Source organism: Oncorhynchus keta, chromosome 30 (genome assembly GCF_023373465.1).
Source record: "Oncorhynchus keta strain PuntledgeMale-10-30-2019 chromosome 30, Oket_V2, whole genome shotgun sequence".
Classification (NCBI taxonomy): Eukaryota; Metazoa; Chordata; class Actinopteri; order Salmoniformes; family Salmonidae; genus Oncorhynchus; species Oncorhynchus keta.
Genome location: NC_068450.1, coordinates 6817170 through 6840864, shown reverse-complemented (window position 1 = coordinate 6840864; position 23695 = coordinate 6817170). Strand labels below are relative to the sequence as shown.

The window sequence follows — 23695 nt, the reverse complement described above, 5'->3', positions numbered from 1 at the left end:
GGAGCCATTGGAGACGCAGAATGATTATTGGAAGGGAACTTAATGTGGCTGAGGTTGGTACACAGGACAGAGGTTGCATCAAAGCAAAGGCAGGTTCGGGCGTGGTGGGGCCCAGAGCCTGTAGCAGGCAGGTATAAGAGCCAGGTTCGGGCGTGGTGGGGCTCAGAGCCTGTAGCAGGCAGGTATAAGAGCCAGGTTCGGGCGTGGTGGGGCTCAGAGCCTGTAGCAGGCAGGTATAAGAGCCAGGTTCGGGCGTGGTGGGGCCCAGAGCCTGTAGCAGGCAGGTATAAGAGCCAGGTTCGGGCAGAGTTCATGTAGTCAACCTGGGTGGTATTCACTAGGCACCAAACTGAGGAAAACAGACAAACGGGGAGGGACTAAGACTAACTTTTTTTGTTGCAAGACGTTTGCTGTGCACTAATGTATAAGACCCAGGTCAGGTGGAGATCTTGTGGCCTACCAGTACTACCTATTTGTTTATTTGGATCCCCATCAGCTTTTGCAGAGGCAGCAGCTATTCATCCTGGGGTCAAAAAAAAATCATTAAAAAAAACATAAAACATGACAAGTAACAAACCACTGGTACACAGATTTTTATGCAAATATTTAAAAATCCACATTAAAAAAACTATAAGTGAATTTTCTAAAAAGAGACGTTTCTGTCAAATTGTCCTGTTGCAGATATAAGGCTGTGCGTGATGACATACACACATACATGATTGTTTTTGTGTGTGTGTGGAGGGGTAAATCCCCATGTACCGAACGAACAATACAAGTTCAATGGGTTTCCATGGTATTTTCAACTCTACTGATGGTAAAATGTTGCGTTATGTAGCGACTGTGCTCTCTGGTATTGGAACCAGTGTTCCAGCAAGCAGTTGGCCAGAACACAGCTATAGCCTACATGATTAGATTATTATGGATAAGAGCGAGATTATTTATATCAGTAAAAATGAATTATGTGACAAATGGCGGTGGAAACACCTCTATGAACAAATATTGATATAATGACCATATCCCTAGGACCATGCTTCAGGACTACCTGGCCTGATGACTCCTTGCTGTCCCCAGTCCACCTGGCGGTGCTGCTGCTCCAGTTTTAACTGTTCTGCCTGCGGCTATGGAACCCTGGCCTGTTCACCGGACATGCTACCTGTCCCAGACCTGCTGTTTTCAACTCTCTAGAGACAGCAGGAGTGGTAGAAACTCTCTAAATGATCGGCTATGAAAATCCAACCCGACATTTACTCCGGAGGTGCTGATCTGTTGCACCCTCGACAACCACTGTGATTATTATTATTCGACCATGCTGGTCATTTATGAACATTTGAACATCTCGGCCATGTTCTGTTACAATCTCCATCCGGCACAGCCAGAAGAGGACTGGCCACCCCTCATAGCCTGGTTCCTCTCTAGGTTTCTTCCTAGGTTTTGGCCTTTCAAGGGAGTTTTTCCTAGCCACCGTGCTTCTACACCTGCATTGCTTGCTGTTTGGGGGTTTTAGTCTGGGTTTCTGTACAGCACTTTGAGATATCAGCTGATGTAAGAAGGGCTTGATAAATAAATACATTTGATGATATCGAAGTAAACTGGAACCACGCGATGATCTGTTGTGTGCTCCTCCCAGTACGACTCAGGAAATCATGCTTATTATTACGTATACAGATGAAATAAATGATGAGGAACTTCACGGGGTGGTGAAAGTAAACGGTGATGAGCTTGATGCTCTGTTCCAATAAATATCCTATTCTGGTGACATGATCATCGATGATTGGCTGCCGTTCGACAAAATGAAGTAATATCGCTCTTATCCATAATAATCCCACACTGCACAGTCGTGAACCAAACATTTTGAGAATGACACAAATATAAATTTTCACAAAATTTGCTGCTTCAGTGTCTTTAGATATTTTTTTTTGTCCGATGTTACTATGGAATACAAGCATTTCATAAGTGTAATAAGGGCAATTATATGAAGTTGATGCAAAGAGTCATTATTTGCAGTGTTGACACTTCTTTTTCAAGACCTCTGCAATCCGTCCTGGCATGCTGTCAATTAACTTCTGAGTCACATCCTGACTGATGGCAGCCAATTCTTGCATAATCAATGCTTGGAGTTTGTTAGAATTTGTGGGTTCTTGTTTGTCCACCTGCCTCTTGAGGATTGACCACCAGTTCTCAATAGGATTGAGGTCTGGGGAGTTTCCTGGCCATGGACCTGGATGGTTGGGAGAAGTTGCTCTCGAAGGATGTGTTGGTACCATTCTTTATTCATGGCTGTGTTCTTAGGCAAAATTGTGAGTGAGCCCACTCCCTTGGCTGAGAAGCAACCCCACACATGAATGGTCTCAGGATGCTTTACTGTTGGCATGACACAGGACTGATGGTAGCGCTCACCTAATCTTCTCCGGACAAGTTTTTTTCCGGATGCCCCAAACAATCGGAAAGGGGATTCATCAGAGAGAATGACTTTAACCCAGTCCTCAGCAGTCCAATCACTGTACCTTTTGCAGAATATCAGTCTGTCCCTGATGTTTTTCCTGCAGAGTAGAGGCTTCTTTGCTGCCCTTCTTGACACCAGGCCATCGTTCAAAGGTCTTCGCCTCACTCTGTGTGCAGATGCACTCACACCTGCCTGCTGCCATTCCTGAGCAAGCTCTGTACTGGTAGTGCACCAATCCCGCAGCTGAATCAACTTTAGGAGACGGTCCTGGAGCTTGCTGAACTTTCTTGGGCGCCCTGAAGCTTTCTTCACAACAATTGAACAGCTCTCCTTGAAGTTCTTGATGATCAAATAAATGGTTGATTTAGGTGCAGTCTTACTGGCAGCAATATCCTTGCCTGTGAAGCCCTTTTTGTAATAATAATAATAATAATATATAATAATAATATAATAATAATAATTTTTGTTGTTTGTAATTTTTTTTTTGTGCAATGCAATGATGACGGCACGTGTTTCCTTGCAGGTAACCATGGTTGACAGAGGAAGAACAATGATTCCAAGCATCACCCTCCTTTTTAAGGAAGCTTCCAGTCTGTTATTTGAATTCAATCAGCATGACAGAGTGATCTCTAGCCGTGTCCACATCAATACTCACACCTGTGTTAATGAGAGAATCACTGACATGATGTCAGCTGGTCCTTTTATGGCAGGGCTGGAATGTAGTGGAAATGTTTTTGGGGGATTCAGTTAATTTGCATGGCAAAGAGGGACTTTGCAATTAATTGAAATTCATCTGATCACTCTTCATAACATTCTGGAGTATATGCAAATTGCCATCATACAAACTGAGGCAGCAGACTTTGTGAAAGTTAATATTCGTGTCATTTTCAAAAAATTTGGCCACGACTTTGTGCGAGATGTTGGCTACAGCGCATGTGCCAAGACCAGAGTGGGCACATAAAATTAAATCAAATTTTATTGGTGACATACACGTGTTTAGCAGATGTTATGACATGTGTAACGAAATGCTTGTTTCTAGCTCAGACAGTGCAATAATATCTAAAGTAATCTAACAATTTCACAATATAAACCTAATATACACAAATCTAAGTAAAGGAATGAAATTAAGAATATATAACATGTATGGACGAGCAATGTCAGAGCGGCAAAACATTCGCTGTATAACGCAACAGTTTGAGACAAAACCATCAGTAGAGTTGAACGTGTGATGGAAACCCAAGTAACTTGTATTTTTCATTCGGTACATGGGAATTTAACCGCAAAAGTTATTGTTATATGCACTACCGCATCACACACAACCTTTGATTCGCAATGAATCCGTTTGATGGAAACACATCTCTGGTTGGAAAATGCGCATATTGTTTTAGAATATCTGCATAAAAATCTGTCCCAAATTGGATGCAAACCTAGCTAGCGATAGAAAAGGACAGTCACATAAATGTAAAATGCAACAATGTACAAACAATAATGTGTCTGTGCACTTCTGTGTGTTTGTTTAGCTTGAATAATTGGAGACAGGAGGGAGTTCCTTGCGTTCAAGGCTCTGCGTAATACTGTGTGTTGCGGTGAATTCGGGAAACTGTGACGACACCGCTGGAGGCATGTCTTGCTGGGTATGTATGGGGTGTCTGAGCTGAATGTTATTTAAATATGCAGACTATCTGGAACTTTCATTACAGTAATACTTCTCATAATAACTAGAAGAGCAGTTCATCTCGTCAGCTATCAAAAAGGAAAAACTGTCATATATTTTAGATGCACTATTGTAAAGTGACTGTTCCACTGGATGTCATAAGGTGAATGCACCAATTTGTAAGTCGCTCTGGATAAGAGCGTCTGCTAAATGACTTAAATGTAAATATATGTTGTTGGTCTGGTAAATAAAAAAAGAGAAAACATTGACAAACACTCCCTGCACTGCCGGTGAAGCCTGAGGTCTTGACAATATGCAACAATATGCAAAGGATGTTTTGCGTGTTCCTCTTTTCATGACCATGTTGTAGGAAGCTGGTTAACTAATCAGTGAGTGGTCTGGTTGTGAAGTGGTTATACCTGAGTGTTGACTGATTAACGAAAAAGGGCCACCCCCCTATGGATAACAGATACTGTATGCTCAGATGATTGAACAACATGCCTGAGGAATTTGACTGTAGACTATGAGCAGTTAATGCAATAGAGTAGGGCCCCCCCCCCCCTCCCCCCAGTTTAAATGATTTATGCCCATCTCTCCCCAGGGGGAATAGGCCATTGATGACTCCTCTGCCTCGCACTGTCTTCTCAATCTCGTTCCATCCCATGCTGGTTCTTCTGGTTGCTGCTTTCATCTCCCGTTCTTTCTCATAGTAAACAATTTACATTCAATGTTAGTGACATGATGGCAGGTAGCCTAGTGGTTAGAGCGTCGGGGTCAGTAAGATCGAATCCCCGAGCTGACGAAGTAAAAAAATCTGTCATTCTGCCCCTGAACCATGCAGTGAACCCACTGGCCGTCATTGTAAATAAGAATTTGTTCTTAACTGACTTGCCTAGTTAAAATAAAAGGTCTAGAATACATTCTGAATTACCAAAAGCATCGTTCCTTTCTTCTGGGGAGTTTTTCCTGGCCACTGAGATTTTATTGCTCTTTGGCATTTGAGAATGTAAACCATAACCCATTTGAGAGCTGGTTTCTCAAACAGAGATTTAAGAAACACTTCCCATGGAGAATCTTCATTGAACATTATTTTTTAGTATAGGACTAGGCTTAAACTGTACCTTGTAAACAGGCCCTGGGTGAAAACATTATCCCATTTGTTGCATGTCTTCGTTTCCTGGAGAACACGACTCTTTTTCCATTCCACCCCGTTCAGAAATACTGTATCTAATCCAAGGGTTTGTACGTCCCCTGGAGGACAAAGAAAATACTGCACCATCATCATATTCACCCCCCCCCCCAAAAAAAAATAAAATATTGCTCATTGAAATACCAAAGCTGCCATTTTGTAGGCTTTGTTTTGAAACTAGCTCCAGACTTTACTTGTTCTTATGTTACTCACTAAGAAAATGATTTAAAATGGCAAAATCTAAATATTTTCCAATTTCATAGAGCACATAAAATGTATACAAATGAAATCATATGCAAATATTCTCATTCATTATGAAAAAGGCTGTTCTAGAGCCCCCAAAGTGGGTGTCATAATACCCATAAAACCTAGTGATCAAACAGGGAAATTGTTCCCATCATTTATCCACTAGTTTTTCCCCCACAGGAAAGGCTTACCCTGGCGTGATGTTTTGATGGCCGTGTAAATCTCTCGGACAAAGCTGATTTATCAATATAATTGACTCTATTTTACACACGGGTTAGAAAATGCTAATTAGCATCAAAAAGTAGACAGGTAAAACTACAAATCCCTGCAAGATCCTTGTACGTAATCTCTAGCAGACACCGTTGCTATCAACTACTGTCAATTGAAAATTTACACAAGACAGTTCACAAAATTGTCCATTTATAGACGATGTAACCAATTTATTCATTACAGTTAATCCAGATATTCTTAGTTTTGGCTCAATCGCGACAGTCTCGTCCAGATGAGGCATTTGTAGTTCATGATAGCTACCATAGCAGATAATTGGCATGTCCTTATTGAGGGGGGGGTAAATATATTGATAACAGTCACCTTGTCTGAGATTTACACGGACATCAAAATGTCACATCAGGGCAAGCCCACAAAGAAGCACAGCCCTTATTTAAATGTTTTAAATATATCCCCTATAGGAAAAATGACTGGTGGAAAAACTATTGGAACCATTTCCCTGTCTGACCGCTAGGTTTTATGGGTATTATGACTCGTACCTGTGGTACTCTATTTACTATGATTATACACATGACACAATTTACTCGCCCTTTACACGGAATAGTGTACCATTTGGGACACTACTGTATGCACTGACTCGCGAGGCTGAGGGAGGGGCGGGAGACTCGCGAGGCTGAGGGAGGGGCGGGAGACTCGCGAGGCCGAGGGTGGGAGGGTTGCGAGGATGAGGGGAGACTCGCGAGGACGAGGGGAGGGGCAGGAGAGTCGCGAGGCTGAGGGGAGGGGCAGGAGAGTCACGAGGCTGAGGGCCGGGAGACTGTAGATGTTTAGACTGTCGATGTTAAATGTATTTATTTTCCACCACATTAAGGCTATAATGTACACAACCAATTATTTAATGGACAGCCATTTAATTATTTTTTACTCCATGTCCAGATTTCAGCTTCATGATAGATACACCAAAACAATAAAATTACTGAATATTTTAACCGAATTAGCCTGGTCCCAGATCTGTTTGTGCCAATTCCATTGCTCATTGTTAAGCCAAACATGACAATGACTGACAAGGGAGTCGGTATAATGGCTCAAACAGACTGGCACTCTGAACTGAGAAGAGATTCAGGCTCAAGAGGTGAGGGGGACACAACTCCAGGCCACAAAACAACAAAAAGAGTCAAGAAAACGACCATTCCTTTTTTTTGGCGGGAATTCTATCACCAAAACCCCCCCCCCCCCCACACACACACAAAAAAATGGCATTGTGGAAAACATGTTTATTTGTCAACTCAAAACAAGTACTTTTGTTGAACCATTGCGACACAATCCACTCCAACTGAAGATCAGTTTGAGAAGGTCCAAGTGTAGTTTTAAGGTGGTTGAATGTCCTTTAGGTTAAGGTGTTGATGTATAGCGTCGGACGTATAGGGGTCATGGTGCCATCCTCCTCCACGCTGCTCACTTGAAGCACTTGCCCTGGTTAAAGGGTTTTCCCACGTGTTTGAACTCTCCCTCCCAAGCAAAGTACTCCTTGACCATGGTCTTGGTTTCGTCGCTGTCGGGGTCCAGTTTGCGCCAGGCGTACGACTCATAATCAATCTGCCAGTCATCAGACAACTACACAGGAGGGAGAGATGATATGTGGTCAACTAAACGCAAGCACACAATCATTGAATTAACGACATCCCCATTATTGGGAGAGAAGTAGTAACTAGTTGGGTTCATCAATGCTTGGTGAGACTATAACAAGATCAACCAAGTCACTCGTATGTATGTATATATATATATATATATATATGTACACACAAAATGTGCATATATATTATATATATATTGCTGAATTGAAAATGTGCTCTTGGAGATCTCTGTGTGTGTGCACACAAATCTCCAAGAGCACATTTTCAATTCAAACCCAAGGACCAGTTTCCCAGACACATTAAGTTTAGTCCAGAACTAAAATATTTTTTGTTGTTGTGGTCCTGGACTAAACTTAATCCATGTCTGGGAAACCAGTCCCCCAGTGTCTCTCCAAAAGTGCTCAGTTTAGTCAACTTTATTATCCCCAGGGCGATAATAACAGACCAGAATGACCTAGTAAAAATGTCCTTCCACCCCAAGGGGAAACAGAAACTCACAGTGAAAGCCAAGTCCTGTCCCCTAAAGATCCAGATTCCAGAAATGCTACTGTCGTTGTTCCCTCCGAACAGGATCACGCTGGCAAAGCCGTTCTTGCGGAGTTTGTCGAGTCGCTGGAACATTCCTGAAAAGATGAAGCCGCTTTCAGAACATCTCCATTTTTACACCCTCAAAGACTCCAGACATTCAGTACTTTTTTTGTGTGACAATGATCGATACACGTGGAATCCTTGACTCTAAATACATGGCCGTCACGCTGCGTGTTAATTGAGATGGACTTGAAATTTACTGTCGAGTCGGCGTTTACATAACTGTAGCTTAACAGTATGAAGTACACGTGTCACTACTTTCTAAATGATTCATTTGGGAGTCTGGTGCGTGTGACGCCTATTGACGGCTGTGTGGGTGTAGAGCCTATGGACGGCTATGTGGATCTAGAGCCTATGGACGGCTGTGGTAGGTATCTCACCCATGATGAGGTTGCAGCTCATGAAGGTCATGGTAAGCTCCTCGGGGAATTTGTACTCGCCGTACCAGATGGAGTAGCCCTCCTTGTCAAAGTGTTCCCAGAAGTGGGGCACGGCTACAGTCAGCGTGTCCTCGTTAGAGTACTTCCTCTTGAACTCATCCATGACAAACGCACTGCACAGAGAGAGAGAGAGAGCAGGAAGAGGAGGAGAGAGAGCAGGAAGAGGAGAGGAGGAGAGCGAAAGCAGGACACGAGGAGACAGAGTTATTAGGTGGCTATGTAGAGTACAGAGGTTGATATATATATAGACTTTGGACCGGTATAGTGAATGAGAGGTATGAGAAGAGAAGATTGAGTTATTAGACCACAATCCGACCACGTACACAATAAAATATTGACCAGTGGAGAAAAGAGAAGATTGAGTTATGAGCAGATCATGTAGGATACACAGGACTAAATATACTGAAAAAAAACAAAAATAAAAACCCGCAACATCTTCATATATTTTACTGAGTTACAGCTCATAAGGAAATCAGTCAGTCAAAATGAATAAATTAATTCATGAGGCCCTAATCTATGGATTTCACATGACTGGGAATACAGATATGCATCTGTTGGTCATATTATATATATATATAAATATAAAGAGGCGTGGATCAGAAAACCAGTCAGTATCTGGTGTGACCATTTTCCTCATGCAGCACGACACATCTCCTTCACATAGAGTTGATCAGGCTGTTGATTGTGGCCCGTGGAATGTTGTCCCACTCCTCTTCAATAACTGTGTGAAGTTGTTGAATATTGGTGGAAACTGGATCACGCTGCCATACACACCGATCCAGAGCATCCCAAACATGCTCAACGGGTGACATGTCTGGTGAGTATGCAGGCCATGGAAGAACTGGGACATTTTCAGCTTCCAGGAATTGTGTACAGATCCTTGAGACATGGGGGGCCGTGCATTATCACGCTGAAACACGAGGCGATGAAGGTGGATGAATGGTACGACAAGTGGCCCCAGGATATCATTACGGCATCTCTGCGCATTCAAATTGACGCGGATAAAAGGCGATCGTTTTCATTGTCTGTAGTTTATGCCTGCCCATACCATAACCCCAACCTGTTGACAACGTTGACATCAGAAAACCACAAGCCCACACAACGCCACACAACGCCACACAACGCCACACAACGCCACACAACGCGGTCCTGTGGTTGTGAGACCGGTTGGACGTACTGCCAAACTGTCGTCAACAGCTCTGGTAGACATTCCCCGCAGCCAGCATACCAGTTTCTAGCTCCCTCAAAACTCAATGTCTGCCTTTTGGGATACTTTCCAAATGATATTGGGTTCCTTACAACTTCTGACGAGTCTCTACACATACGGTTAAATAGTCAGACAGAATCTTAAGCTCACCCCTCTCTCCTCCGAAGCAAATTATACACTGAAGAAAAAGATGTAAAAAAACACAACATGTAAACATTTTGGTCTCATGTTTCACGAGCGGAGATAAAATATCACGGGAATGCTCCATACACACAAAAAAAAAAGCTTGTCTCTCAAATGTTGTGAACAAATGTGTTTACATCCCATGTCAGTGATCATTTCTCCTTTGCCAAGATAATCCATCCACCTGACAGGTGTGGCATATCAAGAAGCTGATTAAACAGCATGATCATTACACAGGTGCACCTTGTGCTGGGGACAATAAAAGGCAGCCCCCCCAAAAAAGTGCAGGTGTGTCACACAAGGCCACAGATGTCTCATGTTTTGAGTGAGCGTGCAATTGGCATGATGACTGCAGGAATGTCCACCGGAGCTGTTGACAGATAATTGGTTATTTAACATGTCGTCAGGTGGCTGATTATCTTGGCAAAGGAGAAATGCTCACTAACAGGAAGAGACATAATGTATTTTTTCCTACTGTGTTATTGACTTGTTAATTGTTTACTCCATGTGTAACTAACTCTGTGTTGTCTGTTCACACTGCTATGCTTTATCTTGGCCAGGTTGCAGTTGCAAATGAGAACTTGTTCTCAACTGGCCTACCTGGTTAAATAAAGGTTATTTTTTTGATTTTTTTTATCTTGGCAAAGGAGAAATGCTCACTAACAGGAAGAGACATAATATGTCTGTGCGTCTGGAACATTTATGATGCTCTTTTATTTCAGCTCATGAAATAATGAGACCAAAAACATTCACACGTTACGTTTAGATTTTTTGTTCAGTGTACAGTGCATTCGAGAAAGTATTCAGACCCCTTGAATTTTCACATTTCGTTACAGCCTTATCCAAAAATTGATTAACTAAAATGTTTCCTCAATCTACACACAATTCCCCATAATGACGAAGCAAAAACAGGTTTTTAAATTGTTTTGCAAATATAAAACAGAAATACCATTAAAAAAAAGAAAAAAGTATTCAGACCCTTTGCTAAAAGGCTAGAAATTGAGCTCAGGTGCACCCTGTTTCTAATGATCATCCTTGAGAAGTTTCTACAACTTGATTGGACTCTACCTTTGGTAAATTCAATTGTTCGGACATGATTTGGAAAGGCACAGACACCTGTCTATATAAGGTCCCACAGTCGACAGTGCATGTCAGAGCAAAAACCAAGCCATGAGGTCGAAGGAATTGGCCGTAGAGCTCCGAGGCAGGATTGTGTCGAGGCACAGATCTGCGAAGGGTAACCAAAACATGTCTGCAGCATTGAAGGTCCCCAAGAACACAGTGGCCTCCATCATTCTTAAATGGAAGAAGTTTGCAACCACCAAGACTCTTCCTAGAGCTGGCCACCCGGCCAAACTGAGTAATAAGGAGAAGTGCCTTGGTCAGGGACCCGATGGTCACTGACAGAGCTCCAGAGTTCCTCTGTGGAGATGGGAGAACCTTCCAGAAGGACAACCATTTCTGCGGCTTCTCCACCAATCAGGCCTTTATGGTAGAGTGGCCAGACGGAAGCCGCTCCTCAGTAGAAGGCACATGACAGGTCGATTGGAGTTCGCCAAAAGGCACCCAATGGACTGCCTGGTCTGAATAAACCTAGACTGAAGTTTTTGGCCTGAACGCCAAGTGTCATATCAGGAAGACATCCGGCACCATCCCTACTGTGAAGCATGGTGGTGGCACCATCCCTACTGTGAAGCATGGTGGTGGCACCATCCCTACTGTGAAGCATGGTGGTGGCACCATCCCTACTGTGAAGCATGGTGGTGGCACCATCCCTACTGTGAAGCATGGTGGTGGCACCATCCCTACTGTGAAGCTTGGTGGTGGCAGCATCATGCTGTGGGGATGTTTTTCAGCGGCAGGGACTGGGAGACTAGTCAGGATCGAGGTAAAGATGAATGGAGCAAAGTACAGAGATCCTTGATGAAAATCTGCTCTATTAGCACTCAGAATGGGGCGAAGGTTTTACCATCCCTATACACACAGCCAAGACAACACAGGAGTGGCTTTGGGACAAGTCTCTGAATGTCCTTCAGTGGCCCAGCCAGAGCCAGGAATTATACCCAATCGAACGTCTCTGGGGAGACCTGAAAATAGCACTTGAGAAGATCTGCAGAGAAGAATGGGAGAAACTTCCCAAATACAGGTGTGCCAAGCTTGTAGCGTCATACCCAAGAAGACTTGACGCTGTAATCACTGCCAAAGGTGCTTCAACAAAGTACTGAGTAAAGGGTCTGAATACTTATGTAGATGTAATTTCAGTGCAAAGATGTCTGAAAATCTGTTTCCAGACATCTGAAACACACTCAAGAGTATGTTATTGGTTGTTTCAATAAATTACACCAAGACCATGTCAAGCTCATCTTCCAAACAAATTAAAATCACAATATTTAGACAAGTTAGCTTGCTAACGCATCGATCCAGATTGTCAGTATAACCCTCAGGTCTGATCTAGGTAGAGATATGATGTACCTCTTTGGCAGATGAGCGAAAGGGTCCTTTGTTTTGGGTTCTGAAGCCAGAGCTGCCTCACACTCGTCCATTTCCTCCTCGGCAGGGGCAGCTTCCTTCTTTTTCTTCTCCTGAGGTTTGCCTCCCTCCTTTCCAGCTTTCTCTTTCTTGGGGGAGCGTCTTTCTTGGAATGGCAGTCTTTCTTGGGCTGCATGTCAGAGAACTTCTTGGCTGGAGAATAAAGACATTCAATAACCAATCCAGTGTACTACACTCAGTGTATCCTTGCGTTTGCATCTTTTAACATCAAAACGAAATGCTATTACCATTTGATAACATTAGCATACATCAGTGCTTTAAGTGGTCCTTCTGTAGCTCAGTTGGTAGAGCATGGCGCTTGTAACGCCAGGGTAGTGGGTTCGATCCCCGGGACCACCCATACGTAGAATGTATGCACACATGACTGTAAGTCGCTTTGGATAAAAGCGTCTGCTAAATGGCATATATTATATTATTATTATTAAGTGGGGCGTACCGGCACCTCTCATAATATAGTAACTACTGTCCCAGGTCTTCAAGTCAGATTGTTGTAGATTGGGTCTACTTTAACCTGTGCCAAAGTCCTGCGTTATTCTCCCAAGGATTAGATTTCACAACGAGGGGGATGCCTCTGTCATGATAGTACGGTCTTGGGTGGGTGACAAATTACTTCATAGAAACACCTTTCAATCTTCTCCATGAAAACAAACTCCAAATATTTGTCATTTAGAAAATCTATCAAAACATGTAAAATGTGCAGAAAATACAACACTATGCTTCACAGAAAACATTTTTGGATCATGGAACTAGAACAATGCTTAATGCTAAGGTTGGTCCTTACGATCAAACTGAGCCATCTTGTCGCAGAGCTTGACCTCTCCGAGCACGGTCTTGAATTGGGGCTGGTTGACGCAGGTCTGGAACCAGCGGTTCACGTTGGGGAAAGGTTGGCGGAAGGAAGGCTCAAGGACCTACAGGAGGAGAGGGTAATTTAAAACCACCGTGGACAGCTCTACTATCCCAAACCAACCACCGTGGCCAGCTCCACTACTCTAAACCAACCAACGTTGCCAGCTCTACTACCCCAAACCAACCACCGTGGCCAGCTCCACTACCCCAAACCAACCACCGTGGCCAGCTCCACTACCCCAAACCAACCACCGTGGCCAGCTCTACTAGCCCAAACCAACCACCGTAGCCAGCTCCACTACCCCAAACCAACCACCGTGGCCAGCTCCACTACCCCAAACCAACCACCGTGGCCAGCTCCACTACCCCAAACCAACCACAGTGACCAGCTCCACTACCCCAAACCAACCACAGTGACCAGCTCCACTACCCCAAACCAACCACAGTGACCAGCTCCACTAGCCCAAACCAACCACCGTGGCCAGCTCCACTAGCCCAAACCAACCACCGTGGCCAGCTCCACTAGCCCAAACCAACCACCGTGGCCAGCTCTACTACCCCAAACCAACCACCGTGGCCAGCTCTACTACCCCAAACCAACCACCGTGGCCAGCTCCACTACCCCAAACCAACCACCGTGGCCAGCTCCACTACCCCAAACCAACCACCGTGGCCAGCTCCACTACCCCAAACCAACCACCGTGGCCAGCTCCACTACCCTAAACCAACCACCGTGGCCAGCTCTACTACCCCAAACCAACCACCGTGGCCAGCTCCACTACTCCAAACCAACCACCGTGGCCAGCTCTACTACTCCAAACCAACCACCGTGTCCAGCTACACTACCCTAAACCAACCACCGTGTCCAGCTCTACTACCCCAAACCAACCACAGTGGCCAGCTCCACTACCCCAAACCAACCACCGTGGCCAGCTCTACTACCCTAAACCAACCACCGTGGCCAGCTCCACTACCCCAAACCAACCACCGTGGCCAGCTCCACTACCCCAAATCAACCACCGTGGCCAGCTCCACTACCCCAAATCAACCACCGTGGCCAGCTCTACTACCCCAAATCAACCACCGTGGCCAGCTCTACTACCCCAAACCAACCACCGTGGCCAGCTCCACTACCCCAAATCAACCACCGTGGCCAGCTCTACTACCCTAAACCAACCACGTGGACAGTGTTTCCCAATCCACCGAGCACGTTTGTATCTAGAGCTGATATGTGCAGTCCTAGGAGGTGCTCCCTTGAGGAATGGACAGAGAAATACTGACCAAGGCCAAGTCATAGGACATCAAAGCCATTTCCTCAGGTTTCCCGGACCCAGATTAAGTCCTGGATTCAAAATCCATCAATGGACTTTCCAATCTCCATTGAAAGTGTGTTGTAGTCCATCACTATGGTTACTGTCTCCAGTAAACCATCCTAAATGGAACACTAGTGTGTTAGTCCATCACTATGGTTACTGTCTCCAGTAAACCATCCTAAATGGAACACTAGTGTGTTAGTACATCACTATGGTTACTGTCTCCAGTAAACCATCCTAAATGGAACACTAGTGTGTTAGTACATCACTATGGTTACTGTCTCGTAAATCGTCCCTGTGTTTTTAGTCCATCACTATGGTTACAGTCTCGTAAATCGTCCCTGTGTTTTTAGTCCATCACTGTGGTTACGGTCTCGTAAATCTGCCCTGTGTTTTAGTCCCAAAGTGCACTTAATAGGGAGCCAATTTGAGACACACCCTGTTTGTTAATAAACACACGAGGTTCCCTGATTCAACAAACCACTGATCAGTTAACTGAAGCAAAGTGTGTGCAGTCCAACAGGTACTTTGAGGAACGCATAGGGAAACACCCACCCAGACTAAGTCAGAGACATGAAGCCCCTAGGGTATTCGCTGTCATAACAGTAAAAGAGAAAAATCAAACCTGTTTATAGAGCCAGATCATGCTACAGGCCACGCTGATATCAGCCAGGCTGACTCTCTCTCCAACCAGGAAGGTCCTGGTGTTGAGGTGATGGTTGAGGACAGACAGAACCTTCTTCATCTCCTCCTTGGCCTGCTCTGTTGCCTGGAGGGAGGGAGGGGTATATGCAATGCATTACAATTACCAATGGATACATTACATTGTACAAGACTAGAGGCTACACATACAGGACAAGAGACATGGCATCCAAATGGATCCGAGTAGCAGTTAACTAGAACCGATGAGGTAGCTCCTAAGAACCGATGAGGTAGCTCCTAAGAACCGATGAGGTAGCTCCTAAGAACCGATGATGTAGCTCCTAAGAAGCGATGAGGTAGCTCCTAAGAACCGATGAGGTAGCTCCTAAGAACCGATGAGGTAGCTCCTAAGAACCGATGATGTAGCTCCTAAGAAGCGATGAGGTAGCTCCCAAGACACTTCATTAAGAACTACAGCCACCAAACCGCATTTCAATTAGTTGTTTCACTGCAGCAGGAAATGGATGTTAACGCCGAACATCTCTCAGGTGATTACTAGAGCATGTGAATTAACAGTCTCTAGGTGTTGTGAGAGATAATCAACAGCAATACTGACAAAATAGGTCCTGCATTAATATCCCACAGGACTAATGACAGACATGTATTAATGTCCCACAGGACTAATGACAGACATGTATTAATGTCCCACAGGACTAATGACAGATATGTATTAATGTCCCACAGGACTAATGACAGATATGTATTAATATCCCACAGGACTAATGACAGACATGTATTAATGTCCCACAGGACTAATGACAGATATGTATTAATATCCCACAGGACTAATGACAGACATGTATTAATGTCCTACAGGACTAATGACAGACATGTATTAATGTCCCACAGGACTAATGACAGACATGTATTAATGTCCTACAGGACTAATGACAGACATGTATTAATGTCCCACAGGACTAATGACAGACATGTATTAATGTCCCACAGGACTAATGACAGACATGTATTAATGTCCCACAGGACTAATGACAGACATGTATTAATGTCCTACAGGACTAATGACAGACATGTATTAATGTCCCACAGGACTAATGACAGACATGTATTAATGTCCCACAGGACTAATGACAGACATGTATTAATGTCCCACAGGACTAATGACAGACATGTATTAATGTCCCACAGGACTAATGATAGATATGTATTAATGTCCCACAGGACTAATGACAGACATGTATTAATGTCCTACAGGACTAATGACAGACATGTATTAATGTCCCACAGGACTAATGATAGATATGTATTAATGTCCCACAGGACTAATGACAGACATGTATTAACGTCCCACAGGACTAATGACAGATCTGTATTAACGTCCCACAGGACTAATGACAGATCTGTATTAACATCCCACAGGACTAATGACAGACATGTATTAATGTCCCACAGGACTAATGACAGATATGTATTAATGTCCTACAGGACTAATGACAGATCTGTATTAATGTCCTACAGGACTAATGACAGATCTGTATTAATGTCCTACAGGACTAATGACAGATATATATTAACGTCCTACAGGACTAATGACAGATATGTATTAATGTCCCACAGGACTAATGACAGATCTGTATTAACATCCTACAGGACTAATGACAGATATGTATTAACGTCCCACAGGACTAATGACAGATATGTATTAATGTCCTACAGTAATATCCCACAGGACTAATGACAGACATGTATTAATGTCCCACAGGACTAATGACAGATATGTAGTAATGTCCTACAGTAATAACCCCCAGGACTAATGACAGATATGTATTAATGTCCTACAGTAATAACCCCCAGGACTAATGACAGATATGTATTAATGTCCTACAGGACTAATGACAGATATGTATTAATGTCCTACAGGACTAATGACAGATCTGTATTAATGTCCTACAGGACTAATGACAGATATGTATTAATGTCCTACAGTAATAACCCCCAGGACTAATGACAGATATGTATTAATGTCCTACAGTAATAACCCCCAGGACTAATGACAGATATGTAGTAATGTCCTGCAATAATAACCCCCAGGACTAATGACAGATATGTATTAATGTCCCACAGGACTAATGACAGATATGTATTAATGTCCCACAGGACTAATGACAGATCTGTATTAATGTCCCACAGGACTAATGACAGATCTGTATTAATGTCCCACAGGACTAATGACAGATATGTATTAATATCCCACAGGACTAATGACAGATCTGTATTAATGTCCCACAGGACTAATGACAGATATGTATTAATGTCCTACAGTAATAACCCCCAGGACTAATGACAGATATGTAGTAATGTCCTACAGTAATAACCCCCAGGACTAATGACAGATATGTATTAATGTCCTACAGTAATAACCCCCAGGACTAATGACAGATATGTATTAACATCCCACAGGACTAATGACAGACATGTATTAATGTCCCACAGGACTAATGACAGATATGTATTAATGTCCCACAGGACTAATGACAGATATGTATTAATGTCCCACAGGACTAATGACAGATATGTATTAATGTCCCACAGGACTAATGACAGATCTGTATTAATATCCCACAGGACTAATGACAGATATGTATTAATGTCCTACAGTAATAACCCCCAGGACTAATGACAGATATGTATTAATGTCCCACAGGACTAATGACAGACATGTATTAATGTCCTACAGTAATAACCCCCAGGACTAATGACAGATATGTATTAATGTCCCACAGGACTAATGACAGATATGTATTAATGTCCCACAGGACTAATGACAGATCTGTATTAATATCCCACAGGACTAATGACAGATATGTATTAATGTCCTACAGTAATAACCCCCAGGACTAATGACAGATATGTATTAATGTCCCACAGGACTAATGACAGACATGTATTAATGTCCTACAGTAATAACCCCCAGGACTAATGACAGATATGTATTAATATCCCACAGGACTAATGACAGATATGTATTAATGTCCTACAGTAATAACCCCCAGGACTAATGACAGATATGTAGTAATGTCCTACAGTAATAACCCCCAGGACTAATGACAGATATGTAGTAATGTCCTACAGTAATAACCCCCAGGACTAATGACAGATATGTATTAATGTCCTACAGTAATAACCCCCAGGACTAATGACAGATATGTAGTAATGTCCTACAGTAATAACCCCCAGGACTAATGACAGATATGTAGTAATGTCCTACAGTAATAACCCACAGGACTAATGACAGATATGTATTAATGTCCTACAGTAATAACCCACAGGACTAATGACAGATATGTATTAATGTCCTACAGTAATAACCCCCAGGACTAATGACAGATATGTATTAATGTCCTACAGTAATAACCCACAGGACTAATGACAGATATGTATTAATGTCCTACAGTAATAACCCCCAGGACTAATGACAGATATGTAGTAATGTCAGGCAACACATACATACACACATACATACATAGAAATGATATGTTTTGGTGTAATAATAAAAAATATATATTTTTGCTGGGAAAAATCTGAGTGGCTGCTGGTAGATGTTTTAATGTGGCTGGTGGAGAAAAAGGTAATTTCCACCCTGGTTTTAAGATATGATCGTATAAAATCAGGGCTGGGCGCCTCGAGGGCCTGATTGGAGTCACACTTTTTACTCCACCCCTAGCAAACACAGCTGATTAATCACACTGCACTCCAAACTGAAGATCATAATTAGGTGATTGTTGGGAGTCAGGTGTGTTCGCTGGGGGGGGGGGGCAAAACTGTGACAACAATCAGGCCCTCGAGGATTGGAATTGCCCACACCTGATCTACAGCATAACTACAATACACACCTGATCTACAGCATAACTACAATACACACCTGATCTACAGCATAACTACAATACACACCTGATCTACAGCATAACTACAATCCACACCTGATCTACAGCATAACTACAATACACACCTGATCTACAGCATAACTACAATCCACACCTGATCTACAGCATAACTACAATCCACACCTGATCTACAGCATAACTACAATCCACACCTGATCTACAGCATAACTACAATACACACCTGATCTACAGCATAACTACAATCCACACCTGATCTACAGCATAACTACAATCCACACCTGATCTACAGCATAACTACAATCCACACCTGATCTACAGCATAACTACAATACACACCTGATCTACAGCATAACTACAATCCACACCTGATCTACAGCATAACTACAATACACACCTGATCTACAGCATAACTACAATACACACCTGATCTACAGCATAACTACAATACACACCTGATCTACAGCATAACTACAATACACACCTGATCTACAGCATAACTACAATACACACCTGATCTACAGCATAACTACAATACACACCTGATCTACAGCATAACTACAATACACACTGATCTGATCTACAGCATAACTACAATACACACCCTACAGCATAATCTACAGCATAACTGATCTACAGCATAACTACAATACACACCTGATCTACAGCATAACTACAATACACACCTGATCTACAGCATAACTACAATCCACACCTGATCTACAGCATAACTACAATCCACACCTGATCTACAGGATAACTACAATCCACACCTGATCTACAGCATAACTACAATACAGTGGACCTGGAACAAACCCAGAAATAGCATCAGCGATAGCAGTACATACCTGCTTGTTGAACTGCATGATTCCCAAAGTGGGGAAGACCCACGTAGAGGCTGGAGGGATGATTTCAGCATCAGCGAAGCTTACCCACTGAAGCACCTGGGACTGGGCCTGGGGACTGCTGCCACGCAGGGCCTCATTGCTCACTGGAGGAGAAGACAAAAGACAGACAGTCCACAAGATGAGAATGTGAGCACAGGTCTTAACGGAGGTAATGTCGTCCCAAAGGGCTGTGAGAATCCAAACGCTTTGGTGGACTTTTCAGACCAATGACCTTTCTTAGAAAAGTCCAGGTCATGACTTATATCTCAGATCAAAACCCCCAGATACAGTATGCTAGCAGTAGGGCTTTTCACTGCAGCGGTACTCCTTTATAAAACACCCTGGTGTTGTGGCAGAGAAATCCCACTGATAAGGATGGATCTAAACCCTCCTGTAGGTTTAAACTCCAACCCTGTTCCTGGAGAGCTACCGTCCTGTAGGTTTAAACTCCAACCCTGTTCCTGGAGAGATACCGTCCTGTAGGTTTAAACTCCAACCCTGTTCCTGGAGAGATACCCTCCTGTAGGTTTAAACTCCAACCCTGTTCCTGGAGAGCTACCGTCCTGTAGGTTTAAACTCCAACCCTGTTCCTGGAGAGATACCCTCCTGTAGGTTTAAACTCCAACCCTGTTCCTGGAGAGCTACCGTCCTGTAGGTTTAAACTCCAACCCTGTTCCTGGAGAGATACCCTCCTGTAGGTTTAAACTCCAACCCTGTTCCTGGAGAGCTACCGTCCTGTAGGTTTAAACTCCAACCCTGTTCCTGGAGAGATACCGTCCTGTAGGTTTAAACTCCAACCCTGTTCCTAGAGAGCTAACCTCCTATAGGTCTGTTCCTGGAGAGCTACCGTCCTGTAGGTTTAAACTCCAACCCTGTTCCTGGAGAGCTACCGTCCTGTAGGTTTAAACTCCAACCCTGTTCCTGGAGAGATACCGTCCTGTAGGTTTAAACTCCAACCCTGTTCCTGGAGAGCTACCGTCCTGTAGGTTTAAACTCCAACCCTGTTCCTGGAGAGCTACCGTCCTGTAGGTTTAAACTCCAACCCTGTTCCTGGAGAGATACCCTCCTGTAGGTTTAAACTCCAACCCTGTTCCTGGAGAGCTACCGTCCTGTAGGTTTAAACTCCAACCCTGTTCCTGGAGAGATACCGTCCTGTAGGTTTAAACTCCAACCCTGTTCCTGGAGAGCTAACCTCCTATAGGTCTGTTCCTGGAGAGCTACCGTCCTGTAGGTTTAAACTCCAACCCTGTTCCTGGAGAGCTACCGTCCTGTAGGTTTAAACTCCAACCCTGTTCCTGGAGAGATACCGTCCTGTAGGTTTAAACTCCAACCCTGTTCCTGGAGAGCTAACCTCCTATAGGTCTGTTCCTGGAGAGCTACCGTCCTGTAGGTTTAAACTCCAACCCTGTTCCTGGAGAGCTAACCTCCTATAGGTCTGTTCCTGGAGAGCTACCGTCCTGTAGGTTTAAACTCCAACCCTGTTCCTGGAGAGCTAACCTCCTATAGGTCTGTTCCTGGAGAGCTAACCTCCTATAGGTCTGTTCCTGGAGAGCTAACCTCCTATAGGTCTGTTCCTGGAGAGCTAACCTCCTATAGGTCTGTTCCTAGAGAGCTAACCTCCTATAGGTCTGTTCCTGGAGAGATACCGTCCTGTAGGTTTAAACTCCAACCCTGTTCCTGGAGAGCTAACCTCCTATAGGTCTGTTCCTGGAGAGCTAACCTCCTATAGGTCTGTTCCTAGAGAGCTAACCTCCTATAGGTCTGTTCCTGGAGAGATACCGTCCTGTAGGTTTAAACTCCAACCCTCATCTAACACACATCCTTCTAATAAATAGCTGGTTGAAAAGCTGAACCAGGTTAGAACTGGGGTTGGAGTTTAAACCTACAGGACGGTATCTCTCCAGGAACAGACCTATAGGAGGTTAGCTCTCCAGGAACAGGGTTGGAGTTTAAACCTACAGGATGATATCTCTCCAGGAACAGGGTTGGAGTTTAAACCTACAGGATGGTATCTCTCCAGGAACAGGGTTGGAGTTTAAACCTACAGGACGGTAGCTCTCTAGGAACAGGGTTGGAGTTTAAACCTACAGGACGGTATCTCTCCAGGAACAGGGTTGGAGTTTAAACCTACAGGACGGTAGCTCTCCAGGAACAGGGTTGGAGTTTAAACCTACAGGACGGTAGCTCTCCAGGAACAGACCTATAGGAGGTTAGCTCTCCAGGAACAGGGTTGGAGTTTAAACCTACAGGACGGTAGTTCTCTAGGAACAGGGTTGGAGTTAAAAACCTACAGGACGGTAGCTCTCCAGGAACAGGGTTGGAGTTTAAACCTACAGGACGGTAGCTCTCTAGGAACAGGGTTGGAGTTAAAAACCTACAGGACGGTATCTCTCCAGGAACAGGGTTGGAGATAAAACCTACAGGACGGTATCTCTCCAGGAACAGGGTTGGAGTTTAAACCTACAGGACGGTATCTCTCCAGGAACAGGGTTGGAGTTTAAACCTACAGGACGGTAGCTCTCCAGGAACAGGGTTGGAGTTTAAACCTACAGGACGGTAGCTCTCCAGGAAAACAGGGTTGGAGTTTAAACCTACAGGACGGTAGCTCTCCAGGAACAGGGTTGGAGTTTAAACCTACAGGAGGGTTTAGATCCATCCTTATCAGTGGGATTTCTCTGCCACAACACCAGGGTGTTTTATAAAGGAGTACCGCTGCAGTGAAAAGCCCTACTGCTAGCATACTGTATCTGGGGGTTTTGATCTGTTTGTGTTGCTTCACAGTCCCTGCTGTTCTATAAGGTGTATTTTTATCTGTTTTTTAAATGTAATTTTACTGCTTTCATCAGATACTAGATGTGGAATAGAGTTCCATGTAGTCATGGCTCTATGTAGTACTGTGGAATAGAGTTCCATGTAGTCATGGCTCTATGTAGTACTGTGGAATAGAGTTCCATGTAGTCACGGCTCTATGTAGTACTGTGGAATAGAGTTCCGTGTAGTCATGGCTCTATGTAGTACTGTGGAATAGAGTTCCATGTAGTCATGGCTCTATGTAGTACTGTGGAATAGAGTTCCATGTAGTCATGGCTCTATGTAGTACTGTGGAATAGAGTTCCATGTTGTCATGGCTCTATGTAGTACTGTGGAATAGAGTTCCATGTTGTCATGGCTCTATGTAGTACTGTGGAATAGAGTTCCATGTAGTCATGGCTCTATGTAGTACTGTGGAATAGTGTTCCATGTAGTCATGGCTCTATGTAGTACTGTGGAATAGAGTTCCATGTAGTCATGGCTCTATGTAGTACTGTGGAATAGAGTTCCATGTAGTCATGGCTCTATGTAGTACTGTGGAATAGAGTTCCATGTAGTCATGGCTCTATGTAGTACTGTGGAATAGAGTTCCATGTAGTCATGGCTCTATGTAGTACTGTGGAATAGAGTTCCATGTAGTCATGGCTCTATGTAGTACTGTGGAATAGAGTTTCATGTAGTCATGGCTCTATGTAGTACTGTGGAATAGAGTTCCATGTAGTCATGGCTCTATGTAGTACTGTGGAATAGAGTTCCATGTAGTCATGGCTCTATGTAGTACTGTGGAATAGAGTTCCATGTAGTCATGGCTCTATGTAGTACTGTGGAATAGAGTTCCATGTAGTCATGGCTCTATGTAGTACTGTGGAATAGAGTTCCATGTAGTCATGGCTCTATGTAGTACTGTGGAA

General features: G+C 43.7%; 1 protein-coding gene across 1 annotated transcript in view; it reads right to left on the bottom strand.

Annotated features, from left to right (window-relative positions):
* Window positions 1-7019: 7019 nt before the first annotated feature.
* LOC118380265 (elongation factor 1-gamma-like) overlaps window positions 7020-23695 on the bottom strand; it is a 28642-nt gene continuing 11966 nt past the window's right edge. Inside the window, 8 exon segments of the mRNA XM_052487370.1 lie at window positions 7020-7374; window positions 7893-8017; window positions 8363-8535; window positions 12285-12435; window positions 12438-12494; window positions 13144-13273; window positions 15150-15293; window positions 19935-20077. Of these exon segments, the coding sequence (XP_052343330.1) occupies window positions 7216-7374; window positions 7893-8017; window positions 8363-8535; window positions 12285-12435; window positions 12438-12494; window positions 13144-13273; window positions 15150-15293; window positions 19935-20077 (1082 nt within the window). The 3' untranslated portion in view covers window positions 7020-7215.